Below are 14,209 nucleotides of genomic sequence, written 5' to 3'. Positions count from 1 at the left end.
AGATCCAATGAACAGAATTATATGCAAAATCATGAGCATATAACAAATGAGGGAATATAATCATTCAAGACCTGTTCCATTCCTAAATAACCAGGTGCATTCACTAAGGAGCTTGCTTTCACATAGTAGCTGATCAACTTATCGCAGAAGACCTTTCCTCTGCATATCCTTTTTCACCAGCTAAATTAAAGTTCACAGAATTCTGTAAAGTTTCTCCCACTTTCAGTCTTGACGCAAAAATATGACAAAAACTCTACACTTACATTCTTCCATTTGTTATCAACAGGTTGCAAAAGATTAGCAGGGGATGTTGTTAAAGGTTGGGTGACAGAGTCCTACAAAGAAATGAAAAGAAAGTATTTTAAGCAAAAATAAGAAAAACATGGCTAATATCATGCAGAAAAGCAGCACAGTTCATTTTCCCACAGTATGAAGAGCAGGGACGGAAAAAATGAGACTACGGGAGAGATACAAAAGTACACACAATCACTAACGTTGCGTCATCATTTATATACATTAAATGAACCCAAGTTACAGAAACCAAAACCTTTGCTATAAGCACTGATGCAGCAAAAGGCAAATAACAGCCTTACAGTAAGCATATTTCACAAGATAGTCATGTATCACACTACAATGCATTCTTTGGTAGCACAGCACTTCAGGAGACCTCAACTTTTGGAGTATGTATTTATTAAGGACATAATCATTGTTCATCCCCAGGTACATAACAAGGGATGACAGAGTCTAAACTTCAGAACAGAATAACTACACTGGAGATTTGTTGTTAAAGCAGCTCTGCAAGTTTCAAGCAGAATAAAGAAGTCAGTTCTAATCTAAGAATGCTAGTGCTAATCTAAGAAAGATGGTACATTCTATAGCAAAAAAAAAAAAACCAACAAAAAAAAAATCATTAAATATCTGCACTTTCAGATATAAAATTAAAAATAAAAGGCATAATACTCTTAATATGCAATTGACATGTCAGTTATTATGTTTGCTCTTCCTTGTTAAACTTCTTGGCATCTGTTTTTAAAAAGAAATTTTCTTCTCCCATTTTGCTTATACTACTGTATGGAGGTGTTCTTTACTTTTCCCCTCTTTCATGCAAGCAGAGAAGTATGAATAACAGCAAAGATAACACCACACTGCTGTAATATCAATACACAACACAAATGCAAAATACTCAAGCAAGCCAAAACAAGAAAAACAGAGCTGGCCAGGGAAAGCAAACATGAGGTAGTATGAAGGAATTTTTTTCCATTCTGCTTTTAAGATTAGGCTTGTGAATGTAGAAATATACAAAAAGACATAGAGGTTATATGCACTTGCAAGCAAATAGGACACATTAGTATTTTTTTTATTATTATGAAGAAACAAATAGCATCTGCCATACAAAAAAAACCTTCATGAAATCTTAAAAAAAAAAGTTTCTCCAAACAACACTACTAGACACTTGTTTTCAAGAAAATACAGCTCCATAATGAAGTTGAGACTTTAAATTTTAACCCTCCTCTTCAAAGTCTGGTATTACTTGTCATCTATTGAAGATTAAAGCCTAACAGTTGGAAATTATGCAAACCAGAGTGGAATAAAGGTAGAAAAGGTAGTTCTATTCAAAGAACAAAAAAGAAGTACTATGATATATTAAACATGCACTGGCTCAAAAAAATAAGTCTTATGAAACCAGAATTTTAGCTCTTTATTGTATCTTGGTAAAGAACGAAAAACATTCAGTGCTTCCAGTAAAGCTAAGATTTTTCCTTTGTGATCCGTCAAATAAGAAGCTAACATTTAAAACAAGTTATCAGAAATACTCAGAAGAATCCACTATGTGTTTATATGGACTAGAATTATACAAACAATTCATTTCTGAAAATGAGATGAAATTAATATATAATTTGAATAGTTCTAAATTTCATTGTTCCAGTAAAACTTCCCCAATATTATTTTCAACCAAACCTTCCAATTGTAAATCCTTTTTTGCATATACTTGGCCAATTCACATTCTGCCAATATTTAATCATGCAAATCAATTCCAGAAATGACACAAAACTTTAAAAACACAAAAGACAGCTACAGGTCTTTTAGTTCTAACCTATCTGAAGAATTACTGGAATTAAGATATAGAACTAATTAAACTCTTAAAGGCATTTTCACAATATAATGAGCAAAGCTTACTGCCGTAACATGAGATACATCTGTTGAAGCGCTCGCAGAATTCTGTGGACCACCCATGTGCATCTTGCTGATATGTGTATTTAAACTACCCAAGCTTTTGAAGACACAGCTACATTCTGTACAGTTGTATGTAGGGCCATTCTTCACCTTCAATAAAACAAAAAAAATTTAAGTAAATTTTCCCTACATCTACCAAATATTACATTTTTCATCATATACAAACATGCCATAGGATTATGAGAACTAGACCAGTTTATTTTTCCAAGTTACTGATATCCACTTATGGAATCAGTCTGGTGTCTCTCGGATATCAAGTCAACTGTAATCTACATGCATGACTGTCATCTCCTATTACCACTTCTTAATGTTGGGAAGCACCAGAGAGCAAAACAAATGTCATCTCGCAAATGAGGCCTCAGACTTTTCCCTCGTTACAACTTCCTACCATTACACACTTAGAACAAAACTGAAATGCAACTTTATCAATTAAGATGTGCCTGAAGATGTAACGCTGTACATAATACAAACAGAAGTTTGGAAATACGGAGAGTATAAAATGCAGATAATTTATCTCAAATTTTGGCACTCTTCTGTTTACTTTTACAAAAGTATCTTTCATAAATTTCCAGGAAAAAATAAAATCCATTTTTTTGGGTCAAAGTAGAATGAAGGCGAGAAATTGGGCCAAAGGCCATAGGGACTGCGTTAAAAAAAAAAACACACCAAAAAAAACTAACACTGTGAAGGGCAGAGAAGTTTAATGTATCATTTGAACTGAATTTGAACACACAGGATGAGAAAGTGATCAGGAGCAACTTGTTTGGGACTTTCAGGCCAAGGGGTTGAGGTAATTAAAAGCAGCTATATTTGCAGATTCCAACCATCCTCACTTCCCCCTCCTTCTCAGTCTATCACATATCAGTAAGATCCAGTGCAGTACTTTCAATATAAAGGGAACGAAAAAGTCTTCAAAAGAAAACATGCTGCGTTGTTTGCAATATAGTATGGAATTTTGTATTTTCTGACATTAGCTTAAACTGGTAACAAGACTTTCAGAAAGTGGTATCAACTAATAAAATACTGATACAACTAAACAGTGATATATGAAGTGAGAATCAACCTGTTTCATTATCACCTGTAATGTTGTTTTGTGACTGTCTCAGGATAAAATGAAGAATTAAGAGTTCTGCATGCAGTCTTGAAGGAAATACAGCAACAGTAAGAAAGAAAAAAATCAAAAAATGATCCAAAGCAATAACTAAAATGTAAGCTCAGGATCACAAAACACAGCCTAAGACATGATCAAGAGATAGCATTTATTTAAAGTCCCTTATTCCACAACTTTTTTTTTCCCTCTCCTTACAGTTACTTACAGAGTAACAGAAAAAAAAGTGAAAAATATTTTTGGCTTGATCCCCAACAATCTTGTAATATTGAAAAAAAAAATCAATGTAATTTATTAAATTAATGTTGGTGCATTTTTTTTTATGTAGCAAAAGCTATCACATATAGGAGCTGTGAACAGTGAGGAAGACTAGTCACACAGAGTTATATGAAATGCAAACATATGATTTAATATAATTAAGCATAATACAAACCACTGAGGCATACTCGTATACTAAGACATATCCTAAAAGTAAGAAACTAACACACTAAAAGGATCCTTAGTAAAAAAAAAAAATAAAAAAAATCTAATAAATAAGATCTATCATTGTAACACAAAAATGGAAAACAAGAAAGCAAATGTCAGACAGAGTTAGGGGAAAGAGTGAGAGCAAAGACGATATTCTGCATGCAAGAAAAAAAAAAAAAGCTGCCTCTATCACTTCATACCTTCCAAATCAAAACTAGGTCTCTTTATATGCGTATTTCCAACCACAAATCACTAAAGTCAGCAAGGAAATTACTGAACAAAGTTGCATAGCCTATGTTGCTCAGAAGATTGTATTACATTATCATAGCAGTACCTTCTGAATTTTAAAAATTGTCACAAAGAAGAAAAACTCAGCATAAAGGCATCTGAGACAACAATGTTTTTTATCTTATATTGTAATTTTCTTCTACCTGTAACTGAAAAACCTCTGAAAAAGGCTGTAAGATATATGCTTCAAAGACAAATTTCAAGTATGCTCTATGATGGAGTTAGTGGGCTGCTGTTTGGCCTTTAAATTTTTCACCATTTTCTGCTTTGCTGCTTTTGGCTTACTTTCATCTGATTCTAGCCGTCATTCTCCCACGACTGACAGGTACATTTTTATACACCTAAGCCCACTAATAATTTATTGATCTATCAACATACTGAAAGGACAATGGTAAATGATGGTTTTGCTATTCATCCTAAGTATACGTTATACAGATTAAGCTATTTTAGGAAAGCTTGCAGGTAAAACCAACAAACTAGAATCTATACTACAGCAGTAAATTGGCTACAGAAAGCACCAGAGAGCATAGGAATAGCAAACAGGAAAATTTAAATACCGAAAATGAAATAAGCAGTATATTAGCACCAACCACTTTATGAATAATAGTATTTACCTCTGAATGAACTCTCTGTATGTGTGACTGAAGATTGCCTTTCTGAGAAAAGGCTGCAGGACAAAAGGCACAAGCATGGGGTTTTTCACCAGTGTGCTTGATCATATGGGTCTGCAATGCCCCCTTCTGGTTAAAGGCTTTTCCACATTCACTGCATTTGAAAGGTCTTTCACCTAAAAAGAAAAACGAGGATGTGGGGTAAGGGGCTTTAAATAAATGTCAGCAGTTTCCTGTATCTAAATTAAAAATTGTATCAGGCAAAATAAAATCCTGCATACAGATATCTGTACATACACACACATAAACGCAGAAACAGACATTATTAGGTGTTTTGACAATGAAATTGTTTACCTTGACCACTAACCTCCACATCTCCAATAGAAGTTTAATGACCCCACTGACATTTATCAGTTAAAATGGGTAAAATAAATGAAACCTGTATGAAACAATTATTTAGAACAACCTCCCTCAACTTGTGATTGGAAGATCTCAGAAGCTCCTATGCAAAACTACTGAAGAAAGGGGAGAGGGAAAGGGGAGAAGGGGAGAGGGAGCGGGGGAAAAACACATACACCATTATTTCACACCAAATCCTATAAAATGCTTATATACCTGCATTGAAACAAACAGGGGAGCAGGGGGTGGAATCGACAATAATGAATAACAGTCAAAAATTTAACCTTTCATTTAGTCTAAAATCAAAAAGTCTTACAATGACACTGCAAAAGATGGCCTATAGTTCCCACTCCCCAATAAATATTAATAGCCATTCATTCTTTACAATTACCTATAGAAAATGTGCAACAAAATAATGTTTTTATTATATGAGATACTGTACAGCCCTGCTCAGAAATAATTTTAAACCCTTGAATGTTCCTATTACTACTGAACATTAAAGAAAAACCAGGCAATATTGCTACAGGAATGCTCTGTCAGTATCTCCTGATTTTGTTCTAGTGCTACATGTGCTTACAGCTATTTGTATGGAAACAGATTAAGCATGAAAAACTGCCCAGAAATTTTAAGTGATAAAACATAATAGAACTGCATAAACATATTACAAAGCTACATATTTTAAACACACAGATACTAAGAACAAAGTTCAGTTTCTTACAACCATGTGTCTTAATTGACTACTGGAAATCTCCACTGTGAACTCAGTATTACTCTCTTTTTTCTTTTAGCAAAGTAGTTTAGCTGTGGTAACTGCAGGACCTTGAAAAGGTTTAACACTCTGCCTTCGCACATTTCCACAGCAAAAGTACTATGAGCACGCTCTACATTGTCTGCTACACCAGTAAGTACTACCATGTGCTAAGCATTATGCACACTAAAGCAGTTTTAATGAATATTTTCATATGACTTCTAATTATATAGCTGTAATTACATCTAGTTTAAAATGATTAATTCTTAATTAAATTCACAGTTTTAAATAAAAAGCAGCTATTTTCTGAAATAGATTACAAGCATGTAACTCACATAGTACCAACTCTGAAGGAATGTATATTTACTGTTCTGCTGCTTACGGCTTTTGAAGATGCTTTAAGATCTGTAGGTTTTAACTGTCCATTTTTTAATATAGATTAAAATACAGAACACTAATTCAGATCTTGAAATACAGTGACAAAACTCATATTGGGCTTTCATAGGTAAAAGGCTTAGCTTCCACTAATAGCTGCTGGTGGACACACAGAAGTATTGCTTCAGGTTAAGTTTGCCTATTTAAATAAATTTAATTTTAAAAACTAAATCTTAATTCTAGTGTGGAAACATGAAATTTCTGTATTTCTCAAGTATAACTTAATAAAATACGGATTTGGGAGGGGGAAGGGAGGGTTCATTACTTAGTTATTAATATGGGAATTGCAATCCCTGAGACTTAAAATTTTTTTCCCAAAGGGTGTAAATGCTTGAAATTAATAGCTAGGGACAAAAAAAGTATTGCAATTAAGACACTAATGTAATGCTGTACATGTAGCACAGACACGTTCTTTTAACAATTAAAGACTTAAGTATTCTAAATTCTTTAAAGCAGAGTTCTTCTTTCCTACATTATTTTACAGTACCTCAAGCAATTGGATGCCAAACAGATTGTCTGCAGATTTAAAGTAATAACATACTTCACAAATTAAATGAGTATTCACTAGCTACTTGGAACTTAAAGTGACCTACCCTCATGTGCCAATTGGGATTACGTTTTCTGTCTCTGGTTTCCCAATAGACAAATGTCTTTTTACTCTTCAAAAGAACTGTAAATGCTCTTGAAATTTTTTTAAGCTTTAAAAAAGTGTCCTCAACCAACTATAATCTTGCTTCTTTAACTCTGACTAGAATAAGCTAAAATAATATATTGAATAGATACAAAACTCTAAAATAACAAAGTTAATTTTCAACGGCTTTTTTTAGATACTACTTTGAGACAACTTTTAAAGCAGGTACAAGGCTGACTTCTTGTGTTACTGTTTTACAGTTAAATTATAAAGCTTAAAAAGATTCCTAAGAAGGAGTCATGCAACAGAATTTTTATTTCTCCCTTGGCAAACAAAGCCATTCTTGTACATGGCAACTTGTCACATCACTGAACAGACTGCTAATACAAACAACATTGCACACTTACATAATTTACTACTTTAATTAGCTAAAAACTAGACAAACAGCAATTTATTCACAAGATGGAAAATACATATATATTGCACATCACTGGAGCACCTTCAATGAAGGTTTTGTTTAAAGCCAAACTCATGCTGTATTATGTTTATCTGGTTAAAACTTGAGAACTATTCTTACAGTCCTCTGTACACTTCAAAAACTTTTGTATTATTTTATACTTAGCATTTTTCAGTTACTTCAAGGGTAAGGGTTAAATACATGCACATATTTATTACAGAAATTTTGCAAAATCCATCTGCTATTGATTCTGCAAAACTCAACAGTCACCTGCTCTCCAAGTATCAAAATTACAATCTAGGTTTATCACCTCACAAGTTCACTTTGGACATCCTGAAAATGGCAGTTACAGTCAGTACAGTAAATACATGGCAGTAACTTTAAATAAATCAATCTTAAAAAAAAAAAAAAAAGCAAGGCCACTATGTTAGTAGTATTATTCATTCTCATGTATTTCTACTCTTTTTGTGATTGTAAATTTTAGAACTCTAGACTATATAAGATCTTATCTAGAGTACCTGACTGGCCCTTATCGAGGTATTCCAATTTTAGGGCCCATTGAAACCTTAAGTACCAAAACTGGTACTCTGTAACAAACGAAACCTGTAAAGTACTTAAAATTTCCAGATGTATATCATTAGAAACAGTTAAAAAGATTTTAAAAGCATATAAACTTCCTAAGCAAGGGAATTACATAAAGGCTGTTTTAAATCAACAGGTAACAGCATCTAATGAGCCAGATGTATTAATACTATTTCAAGTCCCGACTGGGAGAAAAATATTTAGCATTTCACACATTAACTGAATTTTGTAAAACAAATGCAAACTAAAATAATTAATTCGACAGTCTCACCTGTGTGTATCCTAACATGTCGTGTTAACTGACTTGGCTTCTGGAACGTCTTCCCACAGTGAGGACAGGAATAGGTAAACCCACTTCTATCAATATTTCTGTTGTAAGATCTGGTATTTGATACCCTGTCATTTAAAAAAAAAAGGGAATTTTAATAAAGTCCTCTTTATCCTAATATTAAACATTATTTTGAAGAAGCTGATTTTACCCCATCATTTTTTAACATACAGTGTAAATTCGATGACAATATATATTATCAGCTGCAACAGTTAAAAAACAAACTCTTTAACAATACTAAAAGAACAATGTAAATGGAGCCCTTTGAAAAGTATCTACAAACACCAAGAATTTTAGTTATTTCTGTAATAAAATTTATACTTCTTAGAGGTTCTCTAGAGACATTTTCACTGTAAATTCTGCTAGAAGTATACAGTGACTTCACAACTACTATTTTGGTGGGATCTTTTAACTTTGCATGACTTATATTTCTTTTGCCTGAACACAGCAACGCTTTTGTTCTCAACTAGAACAGAAAGAGCTCATGAAGTAGAACATGCAGTAAATGCAGTTGCTGAGGTCTAACAAAAACAGGTTAAGAATTTAACAACCCAAATATTCACCACTGCTCCTCAAATACAAATCACAATTTTCACTGAGACATGGCAACAGATGATATAAATTCCCATAATCCATTTCTCTACACATCACACTGATTAGTTTAAATGACTGCCGAAAAACAGCAACATGGAAAAAACAACAACTGATTTTATGCTAGAAAAAAAGAAAAAAGAAAAAAGAAAAAGCCTAGGGGATATTAAAAGACCATTACAACAACTCCACTAAAAAAGGTGAAACCAGAAAGCAGTATGATATCTAGATTACTCCACATTTTCCATAGTGCCTGAGTATTTACACCTATGCAGTAATCCAGCTTGTCAGTGCTGCTTAAAGCTAACTGAAATTACACAAATTTAAAGTACCTGGTATTTTTCTGAACAACTGAGATATAGGAATTAGCTAATGTGGAGCAGATGTGCAAAATATACCACCACCTTGAAACACAGGCTGGTATAACAGTATAAAAAAATAGCAGGAAAGTAACAGTTCATGCATAACATAGGAAATCATTAAACTTCTGCTCAAATGACCCATCTTTCTACTCTAAGACAACATAGATACCCAGATATTTAAAACAAAGCACATTTTCCCTTCCAATTACTTCAAACAAATATTACATGCATTTTAAAAATCTTTTTATACTGTTGCAGAGAGAGCACAGAGTTTGGGTAATATATTTTACTTTCACGTGTTAATTATATCTACCAAAATTTACTGAAGTATCCAGAGTAAAATACGTAGAAGATGGAAAAGAAGGAAAGAGAACAGCACAGATGTTAGAACCTCTTCTTCTTTCCATCTCAGGACAGGTCTAGATCAGCCTGAATGTCAGAATGTGCTCTCTGATGAGCAACATCTGTTTCAACTATAGCTATGGCATTTTAATAAAGGAAATAATATCCAGTTTGGAGACAATTGTAGGGACAATCCTTCAAGGTCAGATCACCTTCTAAGATATTTCACTATTTAGAGTTATAATGACCATTTTATTTTTCGCAAAAGGTAGATACTAAATTTAAATTATAACTTCATACTAGTTTTCCATTTGAATGTTTCAAAGACAAAATGAACATCTTTTAGGGAAGGAAAAGCCAACCACTTTTATGAAAAAAAAACTTAAGGGAACAAAGCTCATCATAATATTGAATCCTAAAAAATTTTTGAAGCTTATTTTACAATGAAAAGCAGGAATCAAATAGTAAGATTTCTAACGACTGATATGTCTTTTATATACAGTCAAACAGGTTAGGTCAAATGTTAATTTCTCATAATTCATCTGAACAGTACGAGAGGATTGTGTCAAATAATAAATTAAAAAATTGGAATGTCCACGTTTTTCCCTTTCAAAATCACTTCTACTGAAACACAGAAGGTGGAGCCGGATCATTTATGCAATTTATTAACCTGGCTCACATACATGGGTTGTATTGGTACTGCTGGTGAAAGGACAGTAAAACACCATCATGGACAGTAGTTTCTTGAATACAAATGCAACATGTTTCTACATCTGAACTGATAAATGAGGTGAATCTCATATAAGGAAGCTCTGAATCCAGAAATAATCCATGTTTATGGAAATAAAGATAAACAAATCATCATGGAGCACTTACATCTTACTTAGAATCTAGCATGTATAGTACTCTCTCAAAATCGCAGCCATCACACTAGATTCACTCATCCATTCTTTATGTAGCCATCCTAACTTACACAGGAGATATATACAAGAACGTTTTTTGTGTGTAATATTACATAGCTCAATAGAAACGTAACAACTTTACCTCAATTTTCAGTTTGCAGATGGAAATCTACAATTTTTTTTTTAAACCTGTAACACAACTATTAAGATCTCACAACCTGCATCATCTGCTAATAAAAATAACTGGAAATACCTAGTATTTCTCATTTTTAAATATATATTTTTCCCATCTGTTTTTTATAGAAACAGAGGAAAGATTAAAAGAGAGATCACCTGTCAAATGGATAAACTAAACCAATAGAAGTAAGTTTTTCTTTGTTCTAACTTAAAGTAATTTTCAATTTCCTAAAAGTGAAGTTAAACTAGAGAGCTGAAAGAAAGGACAGAACAAATTTTCTCCAAAAGTAAGAACAGCATTTATGAGGCCTGGTTTTCCCCTTCATTTTGTGCTTTTTCAGATTCACAATAAACTCCCGGCAGGTTGTGGTGAGGACTACTTGCAAAAGACGATTAAACTGCAAGGAACAATTTACTACTTTGCAGAAGGTAGGTATTAGGATTTTTGCAATTACAATAACTGCTACGTAAAATTAATACACATTTGCTTCAATGTACTGCCATTAGCCTTTAAAAATCACAACAAACACACTTCAAAAAGCACTCTGTATCAGAAAAACTTCACCTGTGGTTACAAACAGCTAGCAGATGGAACTATGCTTAGTATGGGTGCCTAAATAGGAAAGCAGGAAAAAAAAAGGGGGGGGACCCTCCAAAAATAACCACCTTTTTTAGCAAGGTTTTAAAAAACAAATGCCATTTCATAACAGCATACCAAAGAAAAGAAATTATCTGCATAGATCATGGTACTTCGCTGACTGGAAATGCTACTCTAGCTTTCCCCAGCTATAGCTATAAAAGTAACATCTGCTCATTTTGTTACAATCCCGTGATTGTTACCTTATTTTATAGTGAGTTTTCATATGCTCCTTTAGCTGTGAGGAAGTTTCAAATTCCTTTTTGCAAGACTTGCAGCTGTGGATCCTACTGCCTGCCAATTCTTGACGATGTTCTTCCATGTGTATGGACAGCTGACTCTGTAAAGTAAATTCATCTCCACACTCTGAACAGATAAGATTCTGAAAGAGATAATAGAGACTGATTTTTCAAAAGATTCCCGAACAGCAGTACATGTGCATAAGCTTTGCTCAAGTAGATGAATGTATCCTTCTATGGACATCGGCAGCTGGAAGCAAGCAGCAATAAAAGTATACAAGCAAAAAAGTTTGAGCCTCATAATATAAATCATGAACAATAATCACTGCAAGCTTACAGTAGTATTAGTATTTTAAGAAATTCCACTGAAACTGAATTCCAAAAAAGTTCATATGACAGCAGAAACAAGCAGTTCAGTACCATCACCACCACTCCCTATTTCCTTGGAGGCTAGTTCAAGATACACACAGAAGCTTACCTCAGTGTCATTACCCTATGGTTTACCTAAACATTTGTAAAAAATATTACTTTCTAACCAAAAACATCTTAACTGTAGCTTCAGGGATTTTACACTTTTACTGGTTAAAATGATACAGGTTGTCACTTACTTTTTAACAGTAATTCCACCACAGTTACTACTGACTTTTCTTAAGCTATCTTCACAGAAAAGATGACAGAAATAAATAGGGACATATAATGTTTTTGACAGATATCACTTAAACCCATTAATTTTACAGCAGTGTTAAACGTACGACTTCCCAGTTGTATTAGTATTCCATGTCATTAGGAATGGAAATTATATTTATAAAGTTTAATGCAAAAGCATTGCCATTTCTCTGAAATTCAGAGCAATAATCAAAGTCAAATATTGTTTCAATGAAAACTAAAAGCTCTGCGTTTATTTGACTTCCTTTTGCTTTTCAAAACCATTAATTTTATTTCTCAGTATATCTTTATTTTGCAAAATCTAAGCAGAGAGTTAAGATTAAATGTCTAAAAATATTCACCATCTCTTTGACAATACATCTCTTACATGTTCCTTGCTGGTACGTGTAAGAAACTTGAGACAGTTTTTGTCTCGGTTCATTTTTCACTAATAGTGATTATCACTGCAAATGGAAATGTTATTTAACCTTACCCCTTTTTTTTTCTCCTTGAATGATCAACAAGTGGGAAAAAAACCCAGCAGTGTTCAGTTAACTTAAGATATTCACGAGAATGTTTTAATCAAGAGGAACAAAGATATGCAGTGCTATTTTTAAAATGCTTTGACAATACATGTGTTCCCTAAGTCTGAAAAAAACAAAAATTCTGCTGTATCACCAGACAACATTTCCACACAAAACCTTAAAAATCTGAAGTCTGTTAATGAAATTAAATACTACCTCAAAATGACTTGTTTAATCTAACCTAGAGATCATTATTACTGGACTCGAGTTACAGTCTGGGACAGGATGTAAATAAATCTTACTTTCTTTTCCAGGATCTACATTCAAATCTCAGTAAGAATACTTCTTATTGAAAAACACTGTTCTTGCACAACAAATTTGGTTTATGAATGATCCTTTTATGTAAGTGGGGAAAAATTACCTGAAGAGAAGCTTACAATGTATACTATATCAAGCTCATGGTCCCCGAAATTGAGAGTTTGTCAACTGCTTCTCAGCATTTTTCAGACACACATTACCTACGACATTAAGTTGCTATTACACACATTCTACTAAGCAACTTCCACAAAGAGCCTAAGAAGTATTTGAGACAACAAAGGTCTATGTATTTTTATTCATTACTGTAGAATTTGCTGTAGGAAAGCAAGGACATGGGAAAATAGAAAAACTGTACAAAAAACCAGCAATATATCAAGCTCAATAGCCTCTCTCTGGAATAGGCAGTAGCAATTTATTTTTTTGCCCCTCAAGCAAACAAAAAATCCCTCACTACACACGGAACAAGTAATTGCACATCATTAACCTCACTATGGTTAAACTCACCTTCTAACACTAAAAAAAAGGGGCTGTTCGTACATTGCTAGATAATATTAAAATTCCCCAAATCAGAAATAATTTTATGAAGCTTTACTCATCTAATTTCACCTGTATTAACTATCTTTATCTTATCAGATGCAGTATCTGAAGGGATACTTTGAAACTAGCCATATTCACCTGTTTAGTATCAATGACTGTAAAAGAACTCCTAATTTTAATTTGCACTTTTTCAAAGACTATTGCTCCTTAATTATAAGACAGGACAAAACAGTGAACATAATTTAAAAAAATAAAACCCAAAACACCAGGATTTTTTAATAACATAATTTTCACTTTATATCCACCAAATATCAGTTACAACTTTTTCAACATATTGGTAGAGTACTATGGGATACAGCCCTGGAGGGAAGAGGGACCCAAGAAAGCTGGTTAATATTCAAGGGTCACCTCCTCCGAGCTCAGAAGCGATGCAACCCAACAAAGAGGAAGTCAGGCAAAAACACCAGGAGGCCTGTGTGGATGAACAAGGAGCTCTTGGACAAACTCAAACACTGAAAGGGAGCCTACAGAGGGTGGAAGCAAGGACAGGCAGCCTGGGAGGAATACAGGGAAGTTGTCTGAGCAGCCAGGGATCAGACAGGAGAGCCAAAGCCCTGCCAGGGACATCAAGAGCAACAAGAAAAG

The 14,209-nt window shown here is 33.6% G+C and overlaps 1 protein-coding gene across 12 annotated transcripts in view; it reads right to left on the bottom strand.

The window, feature by feature from the left end:
- ZNF236 (zinc finger protein 236) overlaps positions 1-14,209 on the bottom strand; it is a 96,075-nt gene that overhangs the window by 62,527 nt on the left and 19,339 nt on the right. For all 12 annotated transcript variants that reach the window (XR_775047.1, XR_775048.1, XR_775050.1 and 9 more), the window contains exons 4-8: positions 11,505-11,683; positions 8,234-8,358; positions 4,714-4,886; positions 2,179-2,325; positions 264-335 (exon numbers count right to left, since the gene is read on the bottom strand). Coding sequence is in view for 8 of the 12 variants with exons in the window: in XM_010577935.1 (XP_010576237.1) it covers positions 264-335; positions 2,179-2,325; positions 4,714-4,886; positions 8,234-8,358; positions 11,505-11,683 (696 nt within the window). In the remaining 4 variants the exon portion in view is untranslated. The remainder of the gene's footprint in view (positions 1-263; positions 336-2,178; positions 2,326-4,713; positions 4,887-8,233; positions 8,359-11,504; positions 11,684-14,209) is intronic.

This window comes from Haliaeetus leucocephalus, unplaced genomic scaffold (assembly GCF_000737465.1).
Source record: "Haliaeetus leucocephalus isolate CR32 unplaced genomic scaffold, Haliaeetus_leucocephalus-4.0 Scaffold587, whole genome shotgun sequence".
NCBI lineage: Eukaryota > Metazoa > Chordata > Aves > Accipitriformes > Accipitridae > Haliaeetus > Haliaeetus leucocephalus.
This window is presented reverse-complemented; position numbering and strand designations above follow the sequence as displayed.